The sequence below is a fragment of the Propithecus coquereli genome, unplaced genomic scaffold (assembly GCF_000956105.1).
Source record: "Propithecus coquereli isolate 6110/MARCELLA unplaced genomic scaffold, Pcoq_1.0 Scaffold236, whole genome shotgun sequence".
Taxonomy (NCBI): Eukaryota; Metazoa; Chordata; class Mammalia; order Primates; family Indriidae; genus Propithecus; species Propithecus coquereli.
In genome coordinates, this window is record NW_012147908.1 from 1,715,141 (window position 1) to 1,727,762 (window position 12,622).

Consider the following 12,622-nt stretch of genomic DNA (forward strand, 5'->3'; position numbering starts at 1 on the left):
CTTTTCTGTTGGTCTTGCTTGGACTAACTCATGTGGCTGCAGTCCACTGACTGGTGGCCTGGGTATCGCCTCTGGCTGAGACCTCGGGTTTCTCTAATAGTCTTTCATCTTTAAAGAGGCTAGACTGGGCTTCTTTACATGGTGGGTGAGTTCCAAGAGGACGAGAGAGGAAGCTTGTAAGGTACTGTGGCCTGGGCTTGGAAGTCACATGGTATTACTTCTATCACATTCTCCTAGCCAAAGTCAGTCAATGGCGGAAGGACCGCCTAGATTCTAGCTCTTAATGGGAGGGCTGCAAGAACTCTGTGGCCATTTGCAATCTACCACCGGCCTACAGGAAGAAGACACAGATGAGTACGGGAGACCAGCAGTAAGATGACTGGGGAGCATGACCTGTTACCAAGTAACACATAGGTTTAGTGGAGCCAAATCTTCTAGCTTTGCAAAAGAAGCTGGAAGTCTGGATTTTAAAAAATATATTAATAGACTTTATCTTTTAGAGAAGTTTTAGGTTTACAGAAAATTTACACAAAATAACAAAGTTTTCATATACCTCCTATACCCCTGACCCCTAAGCGTCCTCAATTACTGACATTGTGTATTAGTGTGGTACATTTGTTATGGCTCATGAACCAATACTGACACATTATTAACTCAAGACCACAGTTTACACTGGGATTCACTGTTTGCGTCCTATGGGTTTATGGGTTTTGACAAGTGCATAATCTTATGGAGCCACCATTACAGTACCATACAGAATAGTCTCCCTGCCCTAAAAATGCCCTGTGCTCCAGCTATGTATTCCTCCTCTCCTTCCCCTGAATCCCTAGAAAACACTGATCTTTTTACTGACTCCATAATTTTCCATTTTTCAGAAAGCCATATAACTGGTATCATATAGCATTATAATCTTTTCAGACTGCCTCTTTCACTTAGCAATATGCATTTAAGTTTCCAACTTGTCTTTTCATGGCAGGATAGTTCATAGTTCTTATTTTTATCGCTAAATAATATTCCATTGTCTGGATGTACCAGTTTCTTTATCCATTCACATCTATTGATGGGCATCTCGGTTGCTTCCAAGTCTTGGCAATTATGAAGAGAGCTACTAAAAAATGTGTGTACAGGTTTTTGTGTGGACATAAATTTCAACTCATTTGGGTAAATGCCAAGGTGCATGATTGCTGGACTATATGACATTAGTTTTGTAAGAAACCACCAAACTATCTTACAACGTGGCTGTTCCATTTTGTATTCCCACCAGCAATGACAGTTCCTGTTGCTCCACATCCTCACCAACATTTGGTGTTGTCAGTATTCTGCGATTTGGGCTATTCTGATGGGTGTGTGTGGTAGTATCTCGTTGTTTTACTTTGCAGTGCCCTGATGACACATGATGTGGGCATCTTTTCATATGCTTATTTGCCATCTGTATATCTTCTTTGATGAGGTGTCTCTTCAGATTTCTTGTCCATATTTTAATTGAGTTGTTTGCTTACTTATTATTGCGTTTTAAGAATTCTTTGTATATTTTGTATACTGCTCCTTTATCAGATACGTATTTTGCAAATATTTTCTCCTAGTGTGTGGCCTGTCTTTTCATTCTCCTAACAGTGTCTTTGGCAGAGCAGAAGATTTTACTTTAAATGAAGTCCAACTTAAGTTTTCTTTCATGGATTAGGCTTTTAGTGTTGTATCTAAACAGTGTTCACATACCCCAGGCCATCTAGGTTTTCTCTCATGTCATTTTCTCTCATGTCATCTTCTAGAAGTTTTATAGTTCTGCATTTTACATTTAGATCTATGACCCATTTGGAGTTAATTTTTGTGAAAGGTATAAGGTCTGTGTTTAAATTCATTTTTTTTGCCTGTGATATCCAGCTGTTTCAGCACAAAATCTGGATTTTATGTGAAAACTTCTGATTTTAAAGGTTGATTCACTCTTTATTTATTTACTTATTTGTTTATTTATTTTTGGTGGTAGTGGTAGGGGAGGAACTACAACTCCCCCTCCCTTAACACATATCTGCAGGGGAAATTTACCCATCCTGGCATCCTGGATCATCTCTGCCTCCCTCATCCCCCTTACCTGGAATACTCTTCTTCGACTAAGTCTTTCCTAATGCCCAACACACACTTTATCCACCCCACCTTTCCCTACTCTGAGCTGGTATGTGTGCTCATGAGATATTCAGTTAACAGTTGCTGAACTCTAAACACACTTAGGACCTATAAGTCCCACATAGCATTGCCATATGCCATTGTCTTTCCTCCTTGGCTAGACTGTAAACTCCTGGGGAAGGCAGAAATCTTCTTTTTCTGGTTTACCCCAGGTAGCTTAGCATGATGGATCTAGGCACAAAATAGGTACAGCCAGACTTGCTGACCAGCCAGACTAGCTGGACTTCTGTCCTGGCTTACAAACTGTCCTTGATCTTCAGGAGGGATGGCTCCTTCAGGAGTCTGGCTGAGGATCTGCCAAAGATTTAACAGCCTTGCTCTGGCACGGGTAGTATGCTGGCATCTCTAATTTTGATGCCTGATTTAGCACTACACTCACATAAATAGGAGGGCCATGATCTCCTTGGAGAATTAGGGAAGATTTACCAATGATACAGGAAAAAGCATTATTGGAGGTACCATTGTACCAGGAGTAACAAACATGTTTCTTTCATTATGATTTCCACATGGTCATAATGATCATCCCAGTCATTATGAAAAACAGAGAAAAAAAAAGTGAAATAAAAGGAACAGATAATTTCCTGGTGACTGGAAACCTTATGCCTAAGTAACAGTCAAACTGATGGTAATCCTCCTACCCCTGCTTTATCTCTCGTTTTCATCTGCATCATTAAGTGTTCCCATTCAAGGATCTCTGTTCACTTCAAACTAAACAACGATGGAGGGAGCAAAAGGGTCTAGAACTGCAGTTGAGACCCACGTGGTCTTGGCCGGTTGCAACTGAGCCTGGTCACCGTGGCGTGTCTGTGCCGACAGACTCTCAGAGTTGATTGACTCGGGCAAGGTGCTGCACCTTCCATCTGCCAGGACAGCCCAACTTCTGTCCTTGGTCCACCCAGGCACGTCACAGGCAAGAAACACCAGGGCGGAAGGAGTCCAGGAACATCACCTCACTGCCCTGGGTTTGAGAATCAGTGGGAAGCCTGTCTGCAGAGATGACGGGGGCTTTGGGATGGCTCCCGCTCAGGGCCATGGCAGAGGCTGGCATCGACGCTGGAATTGGCGCTGCTTCCACCTCAAGAACAATACTCTCTGACCTTAGGACTCACAGGTATCAGTCAGAGGCTTACCTCGCCTGAAGGGACAGCAGTCTTGCTGGAAACACACCCACACTTGTATCTCCAATCCTCCTCTAGAGACAAATCAGTAGAACTATTCCTGGCATCACCCTCCCTTTCCTGGGAAAGCCCCCCAGATCTGCACCAGGCAGGAAATAGTCCCTCTGGTTGGTATGAAGTGGGTAGTGTGATTCTCAGTAAGTTATGAAAAACAAATCACATCTAAACACCTAAAAAATAAAAAATCCCAAGCCTCCTCCTCCAGAACCCATTTAAAAGACATATCCTCCTTTTCCACTTAGCTGCTTATGCCTGTGAAGTGGGTAGAGTGATTCCCAGTATGTTATGAAAAACAAATCACATCTAGACACCTAAAAAGTAAAAAATTCCAAGTCTCCTCCTCCAGGACCCGTTTAAAAGATAAATCCTCCTTTTCTGCTTAGCTGTTTAAGCAACCTCTTTGTACAGACTGTACTCAGCAGTGACTCAGGGGCCCACAGCTACAAGTCACTGAAAAATAAAGATTAAAGACCACTAGTTGGTACTTGCTAGCCAGAATCAGGGGATGTTAAGCAACCTGGGGTAGAAATCCAACCTTGCTCATGCTGCACAGATTTAAACCGACTGGAGGGAGGAAAAAAAAACCCAAAAATGAAACAGAATTTCCTTAATGTCTAGGAAAGCAGGTATAGGAGAGCCTGAGAAAGCCACACCTGGAGACAGGCAGACTCGACAGCAAGCCCAGCCATGGAGAGCCAGAAGAGACTTACTGCCCATAAGCTGAACAAACTCAATTATTTTGAGTTGAGGCACTGGTCCACTTCTAGTGAACAAACACACTACCTACCAAACAACAGGCAAGTAATTAAACTTCCTGAACGTCAGTGCTATTTAAAGCTGCCAACGACTAAAAAGAGATCTGATTTTCTCAGTTTAAGATTTCATCCTACACTGCAGTTACATTTTAAAAACCTCTTAAGTCCATTTTGGAATCATTTTTCCTCCCAAACATTTAATATTCCTTAGTGTCTCCTAAGGCAAAAATTTTTGAACCCATTTTGCAGATTTGTAAATACCTTTTTTAAATTAAGAATATTTTTTTTTTTGGATATGAGGTCTTACTATGTTACCCAGGCTGGTCTTGAACTCCTGGCCTCAAGCAATCCTCTTACTTCAACCTCCCAAGTGCTGGAATTTCAGGCATGAGCCATCGTACCTGGCCAGATTTGCAAATATCTTAAAGAGAGAGAATGGCAAGGTGCCATCACGCAAGCGCAGCATGCAGACGAGCAGGAAAAGGTTGTTGACATCTCGGTATCTCATCTGCATGCTGGTGTCTCACCAAGTCAACAGCTGCCCTGAAGACAGTCTGTGGCTGAACCTCAAACTATTTTCACTAGAGAAAGGCAAAGTCAACTCTGTTTTTCCTGAGTCTTATGTAACTGTAGCCTGAGAGTCCAACTGTTCTGGTCATGGCCTCACATTCTTTCTGCAAAGGCTCTAGTTGACAAGATTTATGGGGTGGTCTGAAGAAGCATGCTAAGCAATGTGGGATGAAACCACAAGGGAGAACTTTCTGGTTCTAGCAAAGCAGATCTAATTTCCATGGGGGATAAAACAAGCAGCCCCCAAACCGTCTTTGCTATGGGTGCTCAATGCCCAAAAATGAAGCAAAAGGTGTCTTATCTTTTACAGTCTCTGCTAAGAGGTCACTGTCCTGCTGAGGTTTGAGGACATGAAGACACAAAGGGCTGCTGGGGGCTCTTCTTTGCAGACATGGACATAGCACTGAACATTCCCAACACAGTAGGGGGAAGGGAACCCGAGACAACATGAATGAGTGGAACAGATTTGGCTCCTGATCTACTGAGCTACTACAGTCCCTGACTGTTTGTATAACTCAAAGAAATCGCTTTTCATGCCCAGCAGCCAGCACAGGCAATAGCTACCACCGAAGCCATCTCAGCAGTACAATAAATCAAAGATCATCAAGGCTAAGAAGCAGTGTGTTAAGAATAATGAACCCCACTTTGCGATGATGATGGTTAAAAAACCCACAACAAACCAGCCAAGCTCCAAGATTAGGCAAAAGGTTTAAATAATGTTCAGAAGACAATAACCCAAAGTTGGATGGAGCCAGACAGCAAGTTCTGGCTGGAATAGCTGACCAAAGCCCTTGTGTGGCGGGCCGCTGGACATCATACTTACAGTGAGTTGGGCCGGGTGGGTTTGACCACATCCAGGTCTGGATCACTGGAGTTCATGTTGGGCTGTAAGCTGCTGCTGGAATTAAGGATGCTGTTTGGGTTTGATGAGACAGATTCCAAACTGGAGTTGATGATGCTGTTCCTTTGTTCCTCTGGGGGTGAGAGGGAAAGGCCAAAAGCCACATATTAGTATTATTGCATAGAGACGGTCTGTTCTTACATGCACAAAAATGTACAAAAATGAGATTAAATTGAGAGCTCTGATCCCAATGAAGCTCAAGAAAGGACAAAGGAAAGGGTGAGAATTAAAAGTGGGAAAGGAAGAGTCAAGGGGGAATAGCTGACTTGAAACTTCAGAGCAAAATCCCCTCCTCCTCGTAGCAGGATATACCTCGTCTTCAATCTAAGCCGGGATTTCTCCTAAGAGTGGCCCTACCATAGCACCATAAATTGTGTCTTCTTTTGACCAGCAAGAACACAGAACAACCTTCATAGACCCCTGGCATTCAACCAGATCCTCTTGGCTTCTGTGACTCTCATTTTTTATTCTAAATCTCCTGCCTCTAATATTATCCTAACTGATCAGGCCATATCCTGCCTCCAACTACTTGGCCCCTCACCACAGAATATCTACTATGTGGCCATCAACTTCCTTAGGACTCAGCCAGTCTAAATTCCTGACCCCCTCCCCTAGACACATCCTTCTGCGTTGCCTCTAGCTCCATGCAGTTGATGTTTAACTTCAAATTAATTCTGTGATGAATAGATCTGTAATAGGCTGCAAAGTAGTCTGTATATACACAAACAAACAAAAAGAACCCAGTCCACAGGCCAAGCAGTCGTGTTCATGCTTGGAGAATATTACCGAGAAACCTGAATTCTCTTCAAGGCTCCACCCCTGACTGGCTGTGTGGCCTCAGGCAATTTCTACTTGGTCTGGGATTCCTGGTTAAGGAATCTATAAAATGGGAGAACGAGAACTGCCTTGCACAGCTTGCGGAGCTCGCATGGGGATCAAGTGGGATCATGTGCAGGAATGTATTTTGTAAACTTTAGAATATTGCTCAAAGAACTTTCTGTTTCTCCCCATCTTTAAAAACTTGGAACCATGCATTGAAAAAAACATTCTGGGGGATGATTGAGCTAAATGGCACGGGCACCACTGCTGTAGCAAAATAATACAGGCTTGAAAAGTCGTTCTCATCCCCCATTCATTGCAGGTACACCCTGTTGAAATAAACTGATGTTTTTGGCAATTAATTCACTTACATATCGTTTCTGGGTTAATCCTCACTGGATCTTTTTGAAATGAGCTAGAGGTATACTATATTCCTAAGAGAACAGACTAGAATCACTGGCATGATAATTTAGAGGTCAACATTTGAACTCAGGTCTCTTTAGGCAATAAAGGAGGTGATGTCATAAAAATACTTTCCCCTTTGCACTAGTCATGTCTGTAAAAATAAAGTATGCTTATGAAATGATGTTATTTAATGTGATGCTTGCATTAAATACACACACAAGCCCTCAACACCCCCACATATCTTAGCAAATTCTTAATGCTCTGGATAAAGTCCATGGGAGATTTAAAAACTCTGTGGGTTATTGGGAGAGTCCTGAACCATAAGCAGACTTTGAAAAAAGTAGATTATTAAATTGATGCCTTAGATTTAGAACTGCTCATACTTTAAGAGCTTAAGTTTCAGAGTAAGACAACAACAAAGAAAGAGAAACCAAAAGAGTTACATTGAGCCAAGATGTAGGAGGACTAACAGGGGCTGTAAATGGGAACTTGCTATCAGGAAGAAAAACAACACGAAAATTACATAAGTAGGGGATCATTGAGAGAATGGATATGCCATTTATCAGTATGAATCACTGTAAGTAAAATTTTCCTTTTCACGAAATATTCATACAAAGATTTCTGCAAGATTATGAAGAGCCCAAGACCAACATACGAAGAAGGGGAGTGAAGACGACTCTCTGGGCTTAAACTGGAGACATTTCCTGCATCACATGGGAGGAGAGAGAAACAGTTTTATTAACTCCAGTTTGAGAAGTTTGAAGGACCAAGTCTGCATGACATGATGCTCTGAATTCTTAGGAAATAGAAGAGTTTAACTATAGGTCATATTTCTCCTGTGATTATATTTACTTGTCCATGAAAGGGTTGTGATTCTACAAACTAAAAACAATACCTTGCTAAAAGTGTATCGGTCTTTCTAAAACATTACCAGGACATTCTTTTTCTCCCTTGCTATCCATTAGGTAAGGGGAGTATAAAAAATTTATAAGGTTCATAGTTTTGCAGACAAGATAGCCAAATATGCATCCAGAGAGGCAGACTATTGGTTTCCCTCACTGGGCCACATGACAAGGAAATCCAGAAACCTGGTACTGCTTGACTACAAAATAAGTCTCATTATCTGCACACGGCAGGTAATGAGACTGAGAACTTCTAGGTGGAAGATCTAAGCTGAAATGCTGACAATCTTTCCTGAGCGTGAGTAGGAAAGTGAGAATTATTTCAGAGAAAGCAGAGAAAGAATGAAGAATAGAATCAACAGCAAATCAAATGTTTTAGTGGTTATGGCAAACTATACCAGGACAAATTCTAAAGCATTTGGAATAAATTAAAAAATGAAGAGAAAATGATTCAGTAATGTCACTTACAACAGGATTTTTTTTTTGTCAGGTGGGCAAATGAGTACCTGCTCCTGACAGAAAGGCATGAGAATAGGCAGCCCAGCAGACTTTTTGTTTCTTTTAAAATAAAAATTAATCACATCTTTCAAAGAACAGAGCTGGACTTCCCTGAGTCACTGATGATTCAATCCAGCTCTGGTATCCTCATCAGAAGGTATAAGAAGGGCTGATGGCAATTACGTTGCTGTAGGGAAAAAATTATAGACTAGTGGGCTTCGAACGAAAAACAATCAGTTATGAGTCAAGACAACAGATCAGAGAGAACCATTAAATGACAAAAAGAGAAAGAATGCCTACAACTAAGGAGTATTCCTAAACCGGCTGAGGTCAGTGAGAATGCTTGCCTTCCTCAAACCTGTTTGTCAACAACAAGAATCTCTCTTCGTATTACCCACAGAAAGAAGTGCCCAGAAACAAGGAAATGATAAAATAAAATAAATCCCCCCCCAACTGTAAATATGCATTGGTAACGCTTTCACGAACACACGTTCTACAAGGAATGACAAACTGGATGTGGACTTGGTACTTAAGGACGCAATTACGCAAGGGCAGGGCCATGTTGTCTGGCCACGCGGCATCCGTTAAAGTGACTTGTGAGGTCCGTGTTAGCCATACATTCCTGGTGCCCAGCCTATGGATCATTTATACGAAAGCTCCATGAATGGTTATGAGATGAATAATAAATATAAGGGAATAATACACAATCAAAAATTTAATCTGCTGGAACAGAAAGACACAGTTATGTGGGACTGAATTTTTCAGGTGCTTCAGACAGGGGACCATTAACGTCCTTGAAACCAAAGCACTGATGACAGTGAGCAGAGTTTTTATTTTTTGTACAAATCAGGAGTGGAAAAACATGAGCATGCAACCCAATCACTGCAACTAAAAGAGGAAAGCCGCAGAACAATTTTGGTGATATTGTACTTGTTCTGGGGGTTGCCATGGAAATCTGGGAGCTAAGCTACTTCACTTTCCATATTTACGAAGAGACTCCGACTCACTCTAATGGCAACCCCACCACACGCGGGAGGCAGGATCTCTGTTTATCACAGAACCCAGAGGCGAGGCCAGGAAGGCACATGCAGAGCCAAGCCAAATCCACATGTCTTGGCAGGCCCGGACATGTCTGGCCCACTGAATACACAGAGCTGGAGGGTAAATAGGAAACACAGATCTTGAAGTTGGTGCTGGGAAAGGTTTCCCAGCGTGTGTGGAAGTCTGTCAGAACACAGGCTAACATCCCAACTTTCCATGATGCGGAAGACTAGAGGGCAAAAGAACAGGGAAGAGGACTGCTCTTTAACAGCAGCTCCGGGTGCCTCGCAGAGCCAAAAGGAGGGAACTCTCTCTCCACATGATCAAGCAGGGAGAAAAGGGAGTTGCCAGACGGATGGAAGTCTTGCAAAGACACAGAGCTTTCTATAAAAAAGAGGAAGGCAAAAGCAAAATACCCAGAGGCTTTCCTGTGCTATGGTCAGGAGAGAGGTGTACTCTCTCCTGCTTGTCAAAGTTTTGCAATGAAGTCTGTGATATATCATCTTGACAAGATAGGATGATAATAGCACGACAGCTTAATGAATTTTGCAATAAAAAATGATGCGTGCACAGCAATTTCTGAATTTACCATCTCTGGGAAACACCCAAGTACATGGGAAACTTGGAATCAGACTTTCTGGAGCAATTTTTTTTTTTTTTCTTGTAGCTTTTGCTACTGATAATAGTGGCATGCCAAGCCATACCTAAGTCTCAGGTGGTCTGGTTTCATGCTGACCCAGTCTCAGTCCCTGTGATAAAAATAATCTTAAAAGCAGTTTGGGTAATGTGCTCGGGCATATAAAAACAGCTTGGGTAACGTTTTAAAAAAATAATCTTAAAAAGCAGTTTGGGCAGTGATGAACTACACAGTGAGTTGATAAGTGAAAAACATGGTCGATCCGTTGTTTTGATCACAGTACACGGTGTGAGATATTAAAACTTTTGGCAGGTTGTCGTCAGCAAAACCACCTCTGATTTTGGTCCTGTGTGGACTGCCTTATTCTTTCCCAAGGGCACCCATAATAACGCTTTTCTTTGCAAAGGGGAAAAAATGCCAATAAAACTGGATTTCACGAGACAAAAAGAGAATGGGGAAGTCATCGTGGCTGGCCCAGGGTGGAACTGATTCACAGGAATGAGACGGTGGAGGCACAGTGGGGAAGCCTGGCCTTAAAACAACACCATTTCAGAAACCACAAGGTAGGGACGAGCCTTTAATTAACGGTTGCATCGGGGGTTGAATGATCCAAGTTTAATGGTCACTCTACGACTTTCGACATAGCCCTCTTTTCTACCTGAGAACTAACTTTTCCTTTCCTGTTAACCTGCGATTGCCCAGTATCTGAGGGACTCGGCATATCGCTTACTTTCTTGCTCATCACAAACAAGGAAACTATATATTTACTTATTTTTATACCATGACTCACTGCAAAATGGGTTTCAGATAGTAAATGGAATGTACAATTAGGGAATTTTGTTTTTACTAACTTAAAAATAGGTCAATACATAATAAATGTGCATTTCTCTCTAATCTAGAAAGTACAGAAAAGCACAAGCAGGCAAACATCCCGTATGAGCCACCCTCCGGCTGTATTAATTTCGGTGTGTAAATGGCCAGTTGTTTTGCTATGCATGGAAATATGTACACATATACACACACATACACTTTTTTCTTTTAACCAAGCGGGATCACATCATACTTAACGTTGCATTATCTGCTTTGTTCACTTAGTGATAACACCAAATGCGTGACCCTATAATTATAATATGCTTTTTCCATTTAATGATCTTGAACTTTTTTCTTGTCATTAGCTTTCCACGGCATCATTTTTTAATGGTCACATCATCTATGCGGTTTTCAGTCACACATAGTAACGAACATAATTAAGCCCAGAGCCACATTACACCTTCTGTGGCCTGTGTGACAATAGGAATCCATGTGAATAAACATGTCGTCTGCCAAAGCAGACAGGCGTGTCCAGAGCACCCAGGATCTGCAGAGGCAACCTGAGAAAAGGCACATGCTAAAGCTTTGACTGCTCAGAGAAAGGCATATGTAAGCCTTTGCATGGTATGAATTCCCAGTTATTTTTCAACAAGGAAGACACACATGAGAAATATATTAATACAAGCTGAATTCTCAACCTCTCACTGGGCTTGTCTGGGAGAAGGTCCAGGATGAATTAACTGAATGAAAAAAATTAATCAGAGCTATGATCCCAGCAGCCAGTTAACATGATCCATGTAAAACAAAGCCTAAGAATCCACTCCTGCCCCCGCCTCCACTAACACCATACAATGTGTCCTAGGCTGCTGATGGATTTGCGCTCGAGCATCAAACAGGCTCTCTCCGGGGGCCGGGGCGGCTCTGCATTTCCTTCACGATGGGCCTCCCTTTTGGAATCTGCAGGCTCCAAAGGGGGCCGGGGGATATTTCCTTAGTCAGTTGTAAGGTAAAACCATAGCCTGATGATAATCATCACGATTGTAGCTAATATTTATTAGGTGCTTACTATGTTCCAGGCCCATTGTCAAGTACCTGACATGCACTGGCTCACTTAATCACGGCAATGACCCTCCAAGGAAGCTATTATTAGTGATCGATTTTACAGATGAGAAGATGGAGGCTCAGAGAAGGAAAGCAATGTACTCCGGGTCTCAGAGTGGTAGGTGATAGAGATGGCTTTAAAACAACTCGGCTGGATCGCAGAGCCTCTGCTTTCAACCACCACGCCAGGCTGCTCCAAGCCCCCCGGGGGAGTCAAAGGGATGTTCTGGTAATGACAGAAGACAAGCAACCCTGACAGTCCCCACCTTTCTCCGCTAGTGCGTCTCTAAATTGAGTTAGCATCGGCATCACCAGGGTGCTTTAAAAATGCAGATGCCTGAGCTCCAGCCAAGACCTCCTGACTCTGAATGTCCTGGGGAGGAGACCAAGCAGCTGTATTGTTAACAAGCTCCTAACAAGATTCTAATGTACACTCAATTCCACGAGTCACTGATCCAAGAAGTGCCTTTCAACATCTTGGTATAAATACTAAAGATTTGGGACAAAATAAGTCATAAATGTCACCTTGCAACCTCTTGGAAGAAATCTACGAGGTACAAGACCTTGTTGTTGGTTCCTGCCAAGCCTTCTGGCTCCACCTTCTATAGTCGTCCAGAAAGAGTGCAACTTGTGTGTCAGTCCCTTTCAGCTAGATGTACTAGTCCGGTTTCTGCTGGCTGATGCATCCGTGTGGGAACTCGGAGATGAAACAGTAATCTCCTTTGCTTCCATTCATCTGGCAGCACAGTTGAAAAACCTCATTCCATCTGTTGGGAGGTGATCGCGAATGAGAGTGCCTTGGCCCAGTGTATCAAAGCTGCCAC

The 12,622-nt window shown here is 42.6% G+C and overlaps 1 protein-coding gene across 1 annotated transcript in view; it reads right to left on the bottom strand.

Moving 5' to 3' along the window:
* Positions 1-12,622, bottom strand: part of ARHGAP26 (Rho GTPase activating protein 26) — a 334,209-nt gene that overhangs the window by 61,901 nt on the left and 259,686 nt on the right. The window contains exon 20 of the mRNA XM_012645781.1: positions 5,508-5,658. Coding sequence (XP_012501235.1) covers positions 5,508-5,658 — 151 coding nt within the window. The remainder of the gene's footprint in view (positions 1-5,507; positions 5,659-12,622) is intronic.